Source organism: Strongylocentrotus purpuratus, unplaced genomic scaffold, assembly GCF_000002235.5.
Source record: "Strongylocentrotus purpuratus isolate Spur 01 unplaced genomic scaffold, Spur_5.0 spur5_scaffold_17, whole genome shotgun sequence".
Taxonomy (NCBI): Eukaryota; Metazoa; Echinodermata; class Echinoidea; order Camarodonta; family Strongylocentrotidae; genus Strongylocentrotus; species Strongylocentrotus purpuratus.
Genome location: NW_022145602.1, coordinates 9,457,798 through 9,476,381, shown reverse-complemented (window position 1 = coordinate 9,476,381; position 18,584 = coordinate 9,457,798). Strand labels below are relative to the sequence as shown.

The window sequence follows — 18,584 nt, the reverse complement described above, 5'->3', positions numbered from 1 at the left end:
AATACACCGATCCAAAGATGTGCCTAAGCGCTTTATAGATATATCATTACCCCGGTCATCGGATTCAGGCTTACCCGCACACAGCGTGTGCACATTTTCCACTCCCTGGGGAGCATTCCAGCCAGTCGCCATTTTACAAGCGCACACTTGCTCGTCCAACCACATGAACGTTCGCATCCTACCGGGTACCCATTTAACACCTGGGTGGAGAGTAGCAAGTGCAGGTAAATATCTTGCCAAAGGATATTAGTGCCGTGTCGGGATTCGAACCCTCGACCTTCGCATCTACAGTCAAGCGCCTTAAACCACTCGACCACGACACTCCAAAAATTATACGATCGCAAAGACATCCGATAATTCATCCTAAGGCAACTTCACTTGATCCCTTAAAAGCATGGCTCTTCAAATGCTTTCTATTCAAATAGGACAAGTAACAGCTTAAAATAAGGCCCGATTTATATGGCACATGTTTCTATGTACAGTCCTTGTTACTTTACCGAGACTTGTCCAAATTTATTATCATTTTGATGACTCCAGAACCTTGCAGTAAACACCGATACTTGTATGCTACATATTCAACTTTTTTCTGATCGATTCCACACCGTTTCTTTCACAATGCTGTCATAACTCAACTTTATCTTTATAGTTGAACTTATAAGTATGGCAGGCCATTCATGCCACTGGTTGCTTTCATCATGATGATCTTTAGATAATGAACTATCACAAAATTTAAATTCTGTAGATTTGTGACCATGATTTGTACGTCCCTTGAGAGACCAATGCCATTAAATAGTGAGAGAAAATAGTGGCATGAACGGCCTTCCATAGTAAAGTCGAAGTTAAAGTCGATCTTAGTATTATTTTGTGAAACACTCCACATCCCAGTTGGTTCTTGGCTTGAATGGCTTCCCTCTTGGTATGGTACCTTCTACTTTTCAATTCAATTCTCAATTTCATTTATTTCCACAGATTCATGAAAGACAGTATAAATTACAATTAAATATAAAAGCATTACAACAAAAGATGAACCTGCAGAGGGGGTGATCAAAAACCACAGAGGTTTATAGGGGGATTATTCCCTGCTTAAAATTACAATATCAAAATACAATCATTTTTTTGAACAAATCAGGCAAGAGGTTATCATGTATTTTAATGTGGCCTAAAGTAATTCGCCTTCTTTCTTTACCCATTCCTATCGTGACATCTTATTTTTTTAAGACCTTCCATGAATTATGATCGGAACAAATTAGCTGCGCAACGAAAATACCGATTGCATTTGAATCACATATTGCCTTTAATTAGATTCTTAAGCTTGGCAATGTGAAATTTTAAAGTAATATCTTGGAATAAATTGATTTCATATCAGTTTCCTAGAAAAAGCATCCCACGAATTCACTTTAAGAATTACTCTGAAGAGCACTGCACATCTGACAGGTGACAGAGAGAACAAGTCCATGTCATCAGGGTTTAGTTATGCGAAATTGGATATAGTATAATTGGTAGTTATGCTGCCTGTTTCATGAAATGAAAAAAAATGTAAATTTTAACTTTACATGTAAGCCAAAATAAGCGTGAGTAAATTTACTGTATTGAATGTATACATATATAAATATATATACAAAATTGTATCTGTATAGAAAGAGAGAGAGAGGGAGAGACTCAACACAAAAATAAAAAACTCCCGTTGACATCGTAATCAATCAAGTTAATCTCAGAACCTAATGATCAATTGAGAAATTAACTCTTATCACAACAATTTCATGAAAGAAATACGAGAAAAATGTATTCCAACTTTACTAGGGTGACTAACATGATGAGTACATTCAACAGGGAAATAGGGGGGAATTGATGTGAAATAAGGCCAGCTGCGCTAGTTTGGCCAGGAGGATTTGACCTCCCTGCATGGTCACTAACAGGTGGTTATCTCATCAAACCAGCTCTCAATTTACAAAAGAAAAGGGGGATCATGGGGGGGGGGGGCCGACGGGTACCGTTTAGGCACTGCTTGCTTTCTAGAGAGCGCAAGTAGCTACAAGTAGTGCAGTCCCGCTTTAATATACAATCACAACGGTTATCCTTATAGTATTAATATATCGTCAAAACTAATTTAATATGATGCCTGGTAATTTAAGCCACGCCTATCGCAAGTTTGGAAGTGTGACATTCCGGATACTTTGCCCAGCTTGGATTCTAACCTGCCGCTCTCGAATCGGAGCGTTTGAAGCAGGATTTAACTAAAAATATATAGACATAAAACTAAAAGCATGCGAATATAAATAGAAATAAAAAAGAATATTATAAAATATTCAGAGCTAAATAACTCATTAATATATTAAATTAAAATGAATCGAATCTTATGCAATCCACATTGCAATCCTCGTACTAAATGTGGAAGTTTTTAAACAAAATAATGTTACTATTATTTTACAATATCGTTTTATATTGTATAGACGGTAAACTGGTTTAAATCAGGTGAAATATAGTCTTTAATGTTTAGACATTCAGATATATTTATATTTTTTTTGATAGCCTTTTGGGTCACTCCTTTTGGGTACATAATGTGTCTAGCAGAACGTTTGTTAGGTAGTTTAATGGTAGATTGTTTACGGTTTGCTTTTTTTCTTTCTTTATAAAACCTTGGAAGATTGGCAGGACCAAAAAGAAAATTGATATGCGCTAATGATGTATGTGGGTGAGTTAGTGCGTGTGTGTGTGTTGGTGTGTGTTTGTTTGTGGTTGTAAGTGTTGGTGCGTGTGCATGTGAATAAATGCAATAAGATAAATGCATTGATGAAGTCAAGTTCGACTGTTGTCAATATTTTGACAAGTGTGACGCCATTGCTGGTGTGTGTTTGTGTGTGTGGGTGTAAGTGTTGGTGCGTGTGTGAAAGAATGCAATAAGATAAATGCATTGATAAAGTCAAGCTCGATTGTTGTCAAACATTTTGACAAGACAGTGTCACGTCATTACAGGTGTGTGTGTGTGTGTGTGGGTGTAAGTGTTGGTGCGTGTGTAAAAGATGCAATAAGATATTGCATTGATATGGTCAAGTTCGATTGTTGCCAAACATTTTGACAGGTGTCACGTCCCCGGGTCACGTCGTGCCCTACTTGTCTGTACCGGGCTACCGCAACCTGGAACCCAACAGGTTGAAGAAGAAAAAAAAAGAGAGTAAAAGGGTCATTATAGCGTTCGCCAAATACACCCCCTCCTTGCGACCTACTTTAGAATGAACCTCTGACAGAGGTAACCTGCAAACAACAAGTTCATCAAAAAGCAATCAGTCACCTCTCAATTATGGCTTTGTCAAGGGCAAATCCTTTTTGATCACTTCGCGTGATTATTGGTGTAATGTTTGCAAGAAATGAATACGTACTAATCAGCAAAATACCGCGTGGAAGCTATTTTAAAACTGAATGCTTTATAGTTTATACTCCTTGTAAACAAATTATAAAACCAGTGTTTGTATTGTGTGCATCCGTTTTGATAAATTTGCATTATTTGTCTCGGGAAGGTTTGCAAGATACGAATGCGAAATACCGCGTTGGAGAAACTAAGCTCAAGTAAACACTTTTTTGACGTAAAAATGCAGATTTGGGCGCAGGTTTCCTCGTAAAATAGTTGTCGTACTTGTTAAGTTCAGATAAATGACAGCATCTGAAAATGAATCAATAAACAGAATGAAGTCGTGATAATATGCTTCCTGTTCTAAGCTTTTCAATATCATCTCGAAAGTCCCGTCTTACCCCGTGTCCACACACAACATTTTCCGTGATTAGCCGTGATTAGTTATACCGTTTCGGGATAGTTATACTGTTTCGCGATAGTTATACGATGAAATTGTGTGTGTGGACGCTTACTAACTATACGTCGTGAAACGAACTCCCGAAGGAAACCAGCGCATGCGCACGTGGAATCCGGTAGGGTGGTCAATAGGGTGATAGTAATTATACAAATCAATCTGTCATCAACTCATCGTTGGCTCACTCGGTAAGGACAGTGTGTTACTAATAGAACCTTGGAGTCCGGACGTCACCGCTACTTTATTTTCCAATTAAGACGGGGTTTAATTCTCTAAGGTAATTCTGGTGTAAACAGTATATTTTCTGGAAAAATGTAAATGATTTTCAAAATGTATAGATTGAAGTTAATGAAACATGCACACTAATGTAGTTTTAAATCCCCACTGCACTACTTATAGCTACTTGCGCCCTCTATATAGCAAACAATGCCTAATCAGTGACCACTGGTTCCCCATGATCCCCTTTTTCTTATGTTAATTGAGAGCTGATTTGATGAGATAACCACCTGTCAGTGACAATGCTGGGTGGTCTAATCCCTTCTGGCCAAACTAGTGCAGACAGGCTTAATGTAAGAAGAAATCCTATTTCTTGCAAGTCAAGAAAAGAATAACAAACAAAATACACATCAAATAAAGATCGCAGACTTAAAATGACAAAGGCAATATCAATGGACTCGGCCAGTGATATATAATATGCAAACATCACCATGACATCTTACGAATCCGGACATGATTTCTATTGGGGGGGGGGGGGGTACAACAGAATATAGATATTTCCTTTTAAATTGCTTTGAGAAACTTGTTGTGATCGTTATAATGCCATTTAGAAAGTAAATGCAATTAAATTAAATAAGTTTTACAGTACACAATGATGTATGACACAAAAGACATTGTGTACAAAGTACATGTTATCAATAATTTATTCAAATTCATCCAAGTCTCAGTAACTGTACATGTGTTTTAAAGGATGAAGTGTGCATACACAGAGCATAAGTAAATGTGCTTACATGCAAACCATTTTGATACTCGGCATGATCAGGATTTTAAGCCATTTACTGGTACATTTGCATCTCCTATAAACGTTTTTTGTTTTTACAATAATGGAATTACCTGTACATGTATTTAAGATGAATGACACATTCTGCAGGAAAGCAGAAAAGAGCAAAACCAGAGGGGAGATGGGGTGATGAGAGAGAAAAAGTAGAGGAAACATTATAAAGAGAACTAAAGCGTAGATAAACATGAAAGTGAGGATTCAGTTCTCAAAGAGCAAAAGAGGAACGGGACTCGATGAGCAATGAAGTTGAAGATAATGAGGAAAACTTGTTTTGAAGAATGTTATAGCATGAACCCGAAGATGAAGTAGAGGAAGAGCGTGGGGCAAATGTGGGAAGAAAATAAAAAAAGAGAGGAAAGAGGAAACAATGACGAAGAGAGAAGAGGAAACAAGAGGATGAATAAGAAGAGAGAGAGAGAGAGAGAGAGAATGCAGAATAAAATTCCAATGAAACAAAGTTATCAATCTCATAAAATAATGGACCCACGTTATAATTCTCAATCACAAAATAATATTTGTAAAATCCTTAAGCACAGCCAATTTCAAAGTCTTATCGAAGAGATTTACTCACGATAATACACTCTACATTAAAATTGTAATATATACCACCCTCATAGGAGAGGTGGCGTCACATTTCTTTATACCCATTACAAGCTTTAGGCGGCTTCATTAAGAATAAAGCTCATGATCACTCCCTCACTCTCTCTTGTATGAGGTAGCCGCTCGAACCAGCTCTGACGTTTAAAGGGAGTCAGGTATTGGATAAAGAATGACAGTACAAGTAATATTTTAAACAAGTCCTATCTATCTTCATATTAAAACATGTGGACAAATAATACAAAAGTGGTTCTCTTGAAATGCCTTTGCAGTCCAAATATAACCCGATAGTTGATCCTCGGCCATGCTTGCATCAGAATCAGTTGACCTTGTATTCCAACATGTGCCTGTGTGTAGCGCTTAGTGATACTCGTCAACAACATCAGACGAATCCTCTATGGTTTTGTTGGCCCTACTGCCTCGCAATTGACTCATATGACATCATTTCATAAAAAACAGTTCTACGCACTATATTTCAACAAGAAATTCAGCAATTTTCAACATCACCTTAAGCTACAGCAAGAGGTGGGTTATAATGGAGATTCTAGTGGTAATATAATGCACTTTAAGTAATGAGAAAAGACGTACATGCAATACCCTGGATGGACAAGATCCAAATGAACTCTTTGCACGATAATCCACATACATTACATATAATGTGACGCAAATAAGAAATCAAAGGTACTGTAAAGTAAAATGTTGGTTGATCCATGCACTTCAGGAAATTTTGGAATATCCAAGTACACCAAAGCATTATTTTCTGGGAGTTACAGATTACTGACAATTTGAGAAAAATGAGATAAAGACTTATATCGTCTATAAACATGAGAGTCATTTACAAATGAGAGTCGCAGTTGATTTGGGGAATTTTCTACTGACAATGCAGTCATATGTGAAGTCACGATTGAAGAACTCTCAAAATTATTCAAATTATACCTTGTGAAAATAAAGATTGTATGAAATTTAAATTTTGGAAAAGGATGGATCTAAGGTGGATCTAAAATATATAACATTCCTGATGTTCGCATGCCTAGTATTGTAGTCTTGACACATCTCCTAACTTCTTTGTATAATCAACAACTCCACATTTTCCATATTTGATTCTAAAATATTGTTCCTTCAAACTTTTTAAACATAATTATTGGATTCTGCAAGAGACATATGCTTCATCATGACTAATTTATTCTAAAATATTGTTTCTTCAAACTTTTTAAACATAATTATTGGATTCTGTAAGAAAAATATGCTTCATCATGACATCCTGGAAAAAAAGAATCAGAATTAACAATCATTTGAGCGCCTGAAAAGTAAAAAAAAAATGTATGCTGACTTTCTTGTCCTCTTGATTACGATGTAAAAGGCTATGACAGAAGCAATGCCACATTTTGCTCTTGATATTTTCTGGTCTTTCACACGTGACTAAAATAGCTTTCAAACAGTGGGAAAACAATGATGTCATAACTATGTATTCCCATATACCCACACTTGTGGCAAGTACTTTCCCTTTTCTCTGATTTTCAGCAAAACACCGCCAAGAATGTCTTCATAATGAACTGTTTAAGAAACATTCTCGTTTTTGGTATTATTTTGCAATGACACTACATAACCTTTACTGCCAAGATGATGATTCCAAAACTTCTTGGTACACGATTGTCCGTACTTAGAATGTCTTCATAAAGAACCGTTTAAGAAAAATTTTAGGTTCTGGTATTATTTTGCAATGGCAGTACCTGTACATAACCTTTACTTGTGACCGCGTTTAATGCAATCATTATTAATCAAAGCCTTCAAACTACCATCCTTGAGTGGTCATCTTGATTCACATTTTGTTAAAAATTCCTACATCAAGATTCAACGTTTAATCACATTTTCTCTGATAACTGCTCGACAATTTCATTAAAACTTCTATAAAAAGACTTCATATTCAAGATAAACTCTCTTCATATTTATAAAGCAGTCCATATGAGCTAATGTACATCAGCAGTGCTTGTAAGAAAGGATGTAAGATTAACAGACTCCTGGATGACTTTAGATGTGCCTTCCCACACACAAAAAAAGTATATCTTGTAGAACAATCTGACGTGACATAACAATGGTTTCAAATTCTTGACAAATCTTGTGAGAAGGTCGCGAATAGATGCTGCAGTCAGTTTGAAACTTGTAAGCCTCACACACATGTACATGTATACACTATTTTAAAAAAAACTTAAAATACCACGGACCTGTTGTATAAAACTTACCATTAATTGTAATTTTGCCATTAATGGCAACTTCCATGGAAGCTTTGATTTGAATGGCTGTTGAGAGATGTTGCCATGGTAACATAGTTGACATAAATACCATTAGTGGTAGGTTTCATGCAATGGGGTCCAGAAAAATAGAAATAAAACTGATTCAACTTTTAACAACTCATTAACACTGATCAATAATAAATGGGCAGATATCAGTAAGATTAAGAAAAAGCGTCTCTGTTCGAACATAATTCAAGAGTTCTTTTCAAAGACATTATTGGTTGGTACATAGTATCACTTGCAATGAGATTTAAGAATATGTTGTATTTAAAAAAAAATGGTTAAAAATTGTAACATTGCCTTGTATGTCCCACTACAATGACAACGTGACGGCTATCTGTAGAGGCGTGTGAAATCTCGTAAGGCATAGCAGACGATCTTCTCTTCCTCGGCACTATACAAGTAGAAACAGAAAGAAAGAGAGAACAGAACAGATAATTCAGATTTAGTTAATAATAATAATAATGATAATGAATTATATTTCTATAGGGCAGTATACAAAATATGTCTCTATGCGCATCACATTGTATATTGGAAAAGCTTAATTAATTATCTACTGTTGAATTATCCTCAAACAAAAATTCTGACAAAATCTTAACTAAAGTAGTACAACAATAACTAAATGGAACAACATGATTCATTCTTAAATAATGATACAATTATGGTGCAAAATCTTATTCATATATTATAAGTTATAGAAATATATACAATTTCAAATAAAATTATAGATAACAGAGCATGAAAATAATTAATTCTTAAAAAGGAATTCAAGTTTCAGTTCTAATAGTACACACAGAGGTGTTGCAGTCCAGTGGATAAGTCTCCAGACTGTTAACCAGAAGGTATGGGGATCAAACACCTGTCACAGCACTATGTCCTTTGGCAAGGCATTAATCTACATTTGCCACACTCAACCCAGGTGAGGTAAATTGGTACCCAGCAGTAATTATTTTCTTTAAAATGCTCGAGCGCTGTAATGGCAGCCGTGCTAAAGCTGGGGTAATAATGATGGAGGGCCAGGAGTGGCAATGTCCTAGACAAGATAACTATACAAGACTCCACTATTATTAGTATAAGTATTATTATCATTATTATAACAACATTCCTAGAACCCCCCCCCCCCCCCCCAAAAAAAAAAAAAAAATAATAATAATAATTGAAAAAATATTTAACAAAATAATAAATAAAAAATAAAAAATAAAATAAAATAAAATAAATAAATTTAAAAAAATAATAATAATAATTTAACATAAATACAATATACAGTGCGTCCCAGAAAAAAACGAAACCGAGAATTTTGTTGTTTTATCATAACTTAATTACAATTATTATTAATGAATGACACATTTGGAAAGCTTAGATCCTCCTCTTTCATTTGATGCAACTCATATAATGCATATTTTCAAGCATGAGTGATTAAAATGAATTTGAAGAGAGGAAACCAAAAAGTCATTTGGCGGACGGTATCCGAATTTTAGAGAGAAAATCACATTTCTAGAAAGTTGAGTATCTGCCCTTTCATATGACACCTCAATCACGAAAAATGAGCTAGGAATACCAAAGTTCTGTATGATTAAAGTAGTGCTTGCATTTCCATAATTTTATCAAACGAGTTCGTTTTCACTGGCTGCCTGCCTTAGCAACAAACGGAATTAACAAAAGACTTAACTCCGTTTCGCTGACAATCGGCCGTAGACTCGTGCGTGACAATATGCATTATATGAGTTGTATCAAATGAGAGAGGTCGATCTAAGATTTCCAAATATGTGTCATTTATTAATTATAAATGTGATTAAGTTATGATAACACATCAATAATTCTCGGTTTTGTTTTTTCCGGAACGCACTGTATATAAGACAAGTTTGAGGAATCTCAACAAATACTCAGCCAAATAAAATCCAGACAGAGCCATAAGCACATCAGCTGTACAGGTTTTTAAAAATATATGGTCTGTGATTTCATTTGTCTTTTTTTCTTCTGTATTGTGTGTTTTTACAGCCTTTTTTCTTGGAAGTGATATTACTTTTGCTGACTTGTCTCGACAATGACAAGAGATGATCTATGACTCGTCAGCTAATGACACATTAATCCGTTCATTGCAGGTGCCTTGTAAATAAAAACCTACTTATTTCAAACAATTTTCTTAATGTCTCTGCTAAATAGTCAATTATGGCCTCCTTATATGAACTATCGGTAAGCCTCCCCCATCATAAAACATGTGTTTTTCTTTTCAGAACATAAATGTAGACAATCGTTGCCGTGAGCAAGCGGACGCCTCACCCACTCATCCAGCTTCATGTACTCTAATACTTCAAACAATTTTCTTTATGCCAGTGCTAGTCTGTTATGGCATCTTAAAGGCATCGTTTAACAATGTTAAATCTGAGATGCACGGCCATACGTGTTATCAGAGTCTGTGGTATGGTGTATTATTGAAGCCCTAAAAAAATGTGCTTCAAAATGATCAAGAAGTGCCTCCAAAAAGTAAAAATCTTTGAGTGACTGGTTTTACCAATACTAAAAGTCTTTAGCTGAGCCCAACTCTGTTGGTCTCTGGCTCTGTCAGCAGCAGCTATGGTACAGAGCCTATGGGGGTGCAGAAGACTGCAGTCTGTGTAGTCTCAGAGCTCAGACACTGCAGTACGCACTGACTCCGGAGGACAAAACTCGTTTTCCCCAATAGACTGTAGTGTAATGAAAACCCTTTGGCAAACGGTTTTTAAAATTTGTAATTCCAATCATAAATATCTTGATAATCAGACAGGCGATCGGCTTGTAAAAGTCATGGGGTTCCTGACTCACCTAGAGGTTTATAATTATCCTTGCAGCATGAGCTAAATCCAGGATTTTGTGTCAGAATCTGAGACAAAGGTACCGGATCCCTTTAATTTGAACTATCGGTCAGTCTCCTCCATCACAAAACCTGTTTCATGTCTTAAGACTTATTAAAGAGGGTTGGGTCTGCGAGTTTGTTCACCTATACTTGAGAGTTGTAGGAGTTTGCATGCACAAACTCTTGTCCTCCGTAGTCAGTGCGTACCGCAGTGTCTGAGCTCGGAGACTACACAGACTGCACAGTCTTCTGCACCCCATAGGCTCTGTACGATAGCTGCTGCTGACAGACCAAGAGACTGACAGAGTTGGGCTCAGCTAAAGACTTTTAGTATTGGTATTTATTCAAAGAATTCCACAAAGGAATTACATGGATTTTACAAGAAAAAATGACAAAAGACAAAATGTTGTACAAATGTAAACATTGTAGTAATACAGTCAAATGTTTATAGCGACCACCTAAGGGAAACACAAAAAGTGGTCTTTGTAGACAGGTGGTCTTTGTGGACAGGTTCTTTTAGTACATGTTTCAATGAGAAACCATTTTCAAGGGAAACAAAAAACGTGGTCTCTGTAGACAGGTGGTCACTAAAGCAGGTTTGACTGTACAACTTTATGAAGGAGAGATATAGAGAGAGAGAGAGAGAGAGGGAAAACATTGCGAGACGAGACTGAAAAGAGACGAGAAACGATGATACCGAGGCAAAAGTGTGGCAATCTAGAGGAAGAGATTATAAATTACGTAATAAATCACGTAAAATATTATGTAATAAATAAGGAAACTGATTAACTAATGAGCTTCAGCGTATTGTTTTCAGGTGTCAAAATAAGAGTCTATAACTGCAGGCTACCATGTGATGGGCAGCCCCATGTCTAGTTTACTTCAAAGAGACTAGGACTTTCCTTTATATTCTGTTTCGCCTTTTTATAGAGAGTGATAAATGAAGAAAAAAAAAGGAAAAAAAACTTAGAAGAGAGAACTGCCTACATTAATGTTTAGAAACTTCATGTATATGATCTGTTTTCTATTGATTTTCTGACAAAATTTTGAAGAAACGTGGTGGAGACGACTAGACGTATTGGTGGGGATCGGAGGGCCTAGGCTCAGCATTAGGCTGAGTTGAGAAGCTTGTCACAACGTACCGTGTCCGAGCTGGTCCTTGGACGTCCAATGTAGCCGATAGGCGTTTTGCTCGCCAGCCACTGAATTCTTCAACATAAACAGTTTAACTTTTAAAAATCCAAATTATCCAAATCTATATATTAAAAAAGGTAAATCTAATTTTAAAGGAGAACAAATCTTAAGAGAAGAGGCATTAAATATTCATTTCTGAATGACAAACGTCTATAAACTAAAACAACAACATCAATACCTATAATGTTTAATCTAATATTCACCTTATATTTGAAGACTAAGTGAGTCAAAGTGTGTTTTGGTCTCCGCAAGTTCATATTTCAAGATAAGATGAAGTCAAATAATGACACAGCAAATGTTGGACCCCCAAACATTAGTACTGTCTACATTATATTACACAAAAAGGTCATAATAGTCCATCACAGATTTTCTAAGATATTTTATTGTTTTGTTTTTTGTTTGTTTTTTCATGGCCAAGAGCATCAAACGGCAATTAATCACGGTGCTGGTAGATAAAATGGACATGACGTAACCAATAGTCCCCTAATCAACTCGCTCATTATCTCTGTGAATGCCTGCGAGGCACTATTGCTTACAATTCAAATAATACCCTGTTATATAAACGAAACCCTACAGACATGGTTAATGGAATAGGATAAAAGGGCTTCATGTTTATGGCTTCATGTATGAAAGGATTATTTGTTGTTTTTCATCACCTTTTCAGAAGCATTTTTTAATAGGTTGCACGCAGATTTGTGTCAGACTAATCACACAAATGGATGGAAGGGTAAGGAGTCTTTTGATGTCAACATTTCTGATATTATTATACAGGGTGTATCAATAAAAAATAAAAGTTTGCTTGTAATAAGCAATTCTTTGAGTTCGAGTTAACACTTTTTTTTTTAACTGCCTAATAACGAATAGTCAATGTACAAAAGGGAGCAATTTTTTTTTGAAAAGCCTGCTGTTCAGTCATCCTTGGTAGCACAATTATGAAAATGGTTTCATTAGACAAGGTTTTAATAATTCTTTACAATAAAATAGGTTATACCTTTTCAATTTGGTAGAAGCTACCAAAGTTGGGTAAACTTTTTTGTGATATGTACTGTATTTAATCTGTGATATTTTGTGTATGTTGTATCACTGAAATGTAATTTGAAAATGAATTTAATTCAATGTATCATAGTGTTTTAATTATATGAATCCTTTACCCAACATATTTGGTCAATAGCTGTCCCATTCTTTACCAGGCGCCCTAGAAAGATGACCATGAATTTGTTGGGTGGTTTGTTTGACCTGACTGCTAAGAAAGCATATGTATGCTTGTGAGTAAGCAAACAGGGTACTGACAGCTTTAAGTCCTCTCCCATGGACTTGGTAATAAGGATGAAGGCCTTTACAGATGGCACTAGAGCATCGACTTGGATTTGAACCCAGGACCTCCCGGTTACAAGACCACTGCTCTACCACTGAGCCATCGCAAAGTATCTTTTACTTCTTATCTTGTCCAATTCAAGCACGAGTTGGGCTATGGACTTCAAATAGTACAATTAGCAGATACAACAAATTCTTAGCTGTAGACAGTAACAAATAGGACAAAAATAGTTTGGACATTCCTTTTTGTACCTGTTTAATACATGATATGTAGTCTCTTCAGAGGCATACGGGGTTTACTCTATGTTATTAAAGTATAGTGAAACCTGTCTATAAAGACTACCCAAGGGAAACAAGAAAAGTGGTCTTTATAGGCAGGTGGTCTGTATCAAGTGCAGGTTTGTTTAGTGCATGTTCCTTTAGTACAGGTTTCAATGAGAAACCATTTTCAAGGGAAACACAAAATGTGGTCTTTGTAGACAGGTGGTCACTCAAGCAGGTTTGACTGTATATGAGTTAATGTCCTTCTGTCTCCAAAGAAACTGTTTGATGTGTTCCATGAATTGAATTTTCATAGTTTCACAATAAAACAGGCTGTTTTACCTGTGAGACATTCGCCTACTCGTTGCTGCAGCAGAGATGCCAACCTTCTTCAACAAAAAAAAGTATTCTCAAGAGCAAAAAACAGTATTTTTGGACAAAAAACAGTATTTTTGAAAAAATCTCTCAACTTAACATATCGCCCAATCGAGGAGCTTAAAAAACCAGGCAGTACCATGTATACGTACACGGATCGGAGCGCGACGTGCATACATTACATGTGGGTTGTTCGCAATGTGCGCAGTTTGGGGCGCGTATCACCATCCTGTGTGCATCGTTTTAAGATGTAGGTGCATAATACACTTACGACACAAAGCCCATGATCAGAAATTAAGAAAAACATCACTAAAAAAAAAAAAAACACATCACTAAAGAAGAAAAAAAAAAATTTAAAAACGTAACAAAACATACAAAAAACGTACTGCCGTATTCAAAGGGAAAAACGGAACAAATACGGCAAAAACGGAACAGTTGGCATCTCTGCTGCAGGCATCATCAGACCGACGTTTTATCGCCACTAGATAGGGTAGTACATGTACGACAGTACGAGAGAAGGCGAAAGTCTCACAGGTAAAACAACCTTTTTTATTGTGGAATTACTACAAATCAGATGAACCCCTTCAAGGAGTGTTTGATGTGTTCTTCTGTGGGAGATATGCTTTGATTATGCCATGTGTTAATATGAAATACCTTGATTGTGTATTGTTTAGTTTGATGCTCGTCATTTTATGTCAAAATGAAATTTAAATTGCAGTCAAAGATTTTATTTAATCTGTGAGTATAATTTTAACTGCATTTACAGATTCTGGAAGCTTAGATATGCTTACACATTCTAACGATCTTCATTGCTTAAAAAGTCCCCATTTTCTGTTACATAACACTGTTGAAAGCTCAAACTCAAAGAAGCTAAACATATGACCAAGGGTCGAACTACGCACCCCTCCCTCTTCTGCTCCACTGAGCAAGCAAGTACAAATCCCGGTTTTCTTGATCGTCTCGACTTGATTGTGCAAGAGGCCGTCACCAAGGCGATGGAACGCGAACAAGTTAAACTAAGTAGTGACATGCAAAAGCTCAAGAACAATATGCATGATATGTTAGATCAAAAGCTCTCGTATCTACATGATCTGGAAGTGGCCATCGACAGAAAATTGCAAAAACTCAAATGATGTTGAGAAAACCGTCTCTGCCAACTCGACGAAGGTCAATAACCTCACACACCGGCTTGGCCATCTAGAACAATATTCATGACGCAACAATATAAATAAAGATTGAATTTGTACACAGCTTTTCTTTTGTTTTAGTTTTTTTCCCCCTCTTTTTAGGTATTAGTTTTATGTAATCACCTTTTAAACAACAATATTGTACAGTATTTTTGTTTAGGTGGCAGCACAAATAAAAGCCTTTGGCCTTATTTACTGTCTCCACATTCTAATGACATTTTTGTTGTTGTATTTTTTTGTAGATTTTTTCTTTAACTTGTACACTATGTTTTGTATTTTATATGTTATTATGATGAATAAAATAAAGATCAATTTTAACCCTTTCCTTTCCTTACGAGTCTTGAAGGATGTGTATGGACTAAATCAATTTCATTATGAAGATATTTCTGTGTACTGTAGCTATAAACAAATTAAAAGAATTCTTGGAAGTTAAATCATGAGCGGTGTTGTCACAGAATAGGTGAAACGGACTACTCACCTGCAAAGTTCTTTGTGGAAGTCACTGAGCTGTTTAGGTGTAGCTGTAACACGCCCTGCCGTCTCAGTTGGGAGTCCCTGTAAAGCTGCCTCGAGCCATTTTGATAGACTCTGTGCATGGACCATAAAGATAATACACATTACAAAATGGTTGAATGAATCCCAATACAATGACTGGCTTAGAGCCTGACAAATGTTTGCAATCGAGTCTAAAGTGATGAAATTGTGAATAATAAACTCTTTATCTTGTATAGCTCCCTCTCAAGATTGATATTACTTTAGCTTCAAAACAATGTTTCTTGACTAAAATCAACAGATTTTCTAATCCTGTTTGAAAATTATATATCAGAACTGCATATTCCGAGATTTAGCGTTTTAGAGAGCAATTTTTTCAAAGTTGGTTATTCAAACACAAGTGGGGCGTTGCAAGAAAGTTGCAATCAATTGCAAACCCCCAAAATCAAGCATAAGTCTTGCGATTAAATGCAAATTTGCAATTGGTCACAACCCAACTTTCTTGCGACACCCCATTTATAAGTAAGAGAGAGAGGGAGGGGGAATAAAAGCTTGATCTAGTTAACTTAAAGGTAATACAAAGTTTCAGTATGGAGTCATGAATTTGGTTCAAATGAACATTTTGGAAGCATATGCAATCCTACAATATTTAGTGATTGTTGTCGCGGTTGAAATCGAGACTAAAATTATGAAATTGTAAATAATAAAACTCTTTACGTTGTATAGCTCCCTCTCAAGGTCAAATATTTATTAAGCTATAAAACAATGTTTCTTGACTAAAATTGACCGATTTGCTATTCCCCTTTGGGAACTATATATCACAACTACATATTCTGAGATTTTCATGGTTGCAGCTACCTTTGTAAGGCCGTAGGCGCTATTTGAATTTCTCGAAACCAGAAGTGTTTTAGAGGCTAAATTTTCTAGTGCTTATAATACATCCACAGGGGCATCCAAATATATCAAAATTGTAGAGAATCACTATGCACCCAATTTTCAAAAATTCCCAATACTTTGTATTACCTTTAATTGATTGTTAAAACTTTAATCCTAACAAAATCCTAGGAAATTTAGGAGACTAGTGGGGCATTGCAAGAAAGTTACAATCGATTGCAACCATCAGTTGCAAATTTTGCAATTTGCAATGCCCCATTAGTTTCACAATGGTAATGCAAATTTTAGATTTCATAATCCAATTCTGTTGAAATATTACCTAAACTTTGTATTACCTTTAATACGCCTTGTATATTTTTTATTTTTTTTTATTTTTTAAAGATTACAGAACTTGGTAAGGGTATGAATAATTTAATTGCTATCTGTACATCTCCTGTCAAATTTCACCCACTTATAGATTATGTGCAGATTACATGTATATGCATGTACTCTGAAGATTCCAAGCTATTAAAACATTTCCCTTTTTTTCTCTTCCAATTAGTTTGTAATCTTCCTCAGTTTTAAGCATACTTCAAGACGTGGTTGTGGTGGTCTACTGGACTGTCAAAAACATGGTTAGCGCTTCAAGTCTCACCGCAGCACTTAAAGCCCCACTGCACTACTGATAGCTACTTGTGCCCTCAATATAGCAAACAATGCCTAATCGGTGACCATTGGTCACCCATGATCCTCTTTTTCTTATGTTAATTGAGAGCTGATTTGATGAGATAACCACCTGTCAGTGACCTTGTAGGGAGGTCTAATCCCTCCTGGCCAAACTAGTGCAGAGGGGCTTTAAACACAGCGCAGCGAGAATCCTTTTTTGCATTTTTGTCTGCTCAACCAGGACTCGAACACACATGCGTATGACAAAAGTCGTGAGAGTCAGACGACGACGATCCAATCGTGCCACACTCACCTCCAGGGGAAAAAATTAACAGGGGCTCGGGGCAAATCAGCCCCTGAAATGCCGAGAAGAGCCCCCGAAAATTATAAAAGAGCCCCCAAAATTTGCATAGAGTTCAATGCAAAACAAATTAAAGAGTGTTATTTTCAGGCAGGAATGCTGGGAAAGTAGGTCCCAAAATTTTGTTAATTTTTTTCTTCCCCTGCACATGACAAAAGTCGCAAGAGTCGGACTACGAACCGATTTCGCGACACCGTCACAACGGTCACACTCACCTCTCTATCATACTGCAGCAGGTGGAAGATGACTTCTCCGTGGTCTGGCATACGGTAGGCTGGTAGGTAGAAGGAACAGGCTTCTATCATGGCCTTGGTGAGCGGCTCACCGTATTCCTGAAAGATGCTGTTCACAGCAGCTTTCCTTCTCTCGAAGTCTTCAGCCTCCTAGAGTGGGGAGAAAAAGCAAGATCAGTTTTAACAAAATTTCAGACACATTCTGTTTAAAATATTGGGTATGGCTGGGATTGCTGTTGAATTTTTAAGATGGAATGTAAGATTTAATGTCAAATCCACCATACTCCTGAAAGATGCCGTTTACAGCAGCTTTCCTACTCTCAAAGTCTTCAGCCTCCTAGGTTAGGGAGAAAATGATAGATTTAGATAAATCGCAACTTGGAGCACTGGGATAAACTTAGTCAGCTTTCAAGAGTACACATTATTATCTTTTGGAACATCAACTTCAGGAATTGGTTAATTGGGGACACCATACTCCTGAAAGATGCCGTTCACAGCAGCTTACCTTCTCTTAAAGTCTTCAGCCTCCTAGAGTGGGGAGAAAAAGTAAGATCAGAAAATTATGGTCTCGTAATCCGGATTAAAAACCAAGTCTATGCGCTAGTGCCCTTGATAAGGCATTAATGACTATATCTTTGTTTTGATTGTTAATTGTTTATTTTTGTTTACTGTCGACTCAAAAATTATTTTATTGATTTTTGTATGAGTGTATTATGTTAAATATATGTGAATCACAATACCATGTAACACAATGAATTTCCATTGTTAAATGGACAATAAATATGAACCTTATAATCCTCATTACCAAGTTCCTCTTAGAGGACTTAAAGCCTTAGGTCCTCTGGTTGCTTACTAACAAGCATTTATGCTTCTTAGCAGTCAGGTATTTAAAAATAACCACTACTACTATTTAAAAAAAAAATTCAGGCACATTATGTTGAAAATATTGGGTATGGCTTGGATTGTTGTAGGATTTTAAAGATTGGATCCAAGCTTCAATGTCATTCCATGAAGGAAAAGAATTTTGTTAAGGCTAAAATAAATGAG

General features: G+C 36.3%; 1 protein-coding gene across 2 annotated transcripts in view; it reads right to left on the bottom strand.

Annotated features, from left to right (window-relative positions):
- Positions 1 to 6,768: 6,768 nt before the first annotated feature.
- Positions 6,769 to 18,584, bottom strand: part of LOC105439777 (transportin-3) — a 63,330-nt gene continuing 51,514 nt past the window's right edge. Inside the window, exons 19-21 of one of the 2 annotated variants that reach the window (XM_030988648.1) lie at positions 17,520 to 17,687; positions 15,391 to 15,500; positions 6,769 to 8,142 (exon numbers count right to left, since the gene is read on the bottom strand). In XM_030988648.1, the coding sequence (XP_030844508.1) occupies positions 8,082 to 8,142; positions 15,391 to 15,500; positions 17,520 to 17,687 (339 nt within the window). In that variant the 3' untranslated portion in view covers positions 6,769 to 8,081. Of the gene's footprint in view, positions 8,143 to 15,390; positions 15,501 to 17,519; positions 17,688 to 18,023; positions 18,066 to 18,584 lie in introns of those variants that run through there. The other variant, XM_030988649.1, reaches the window with a different exon arrangement.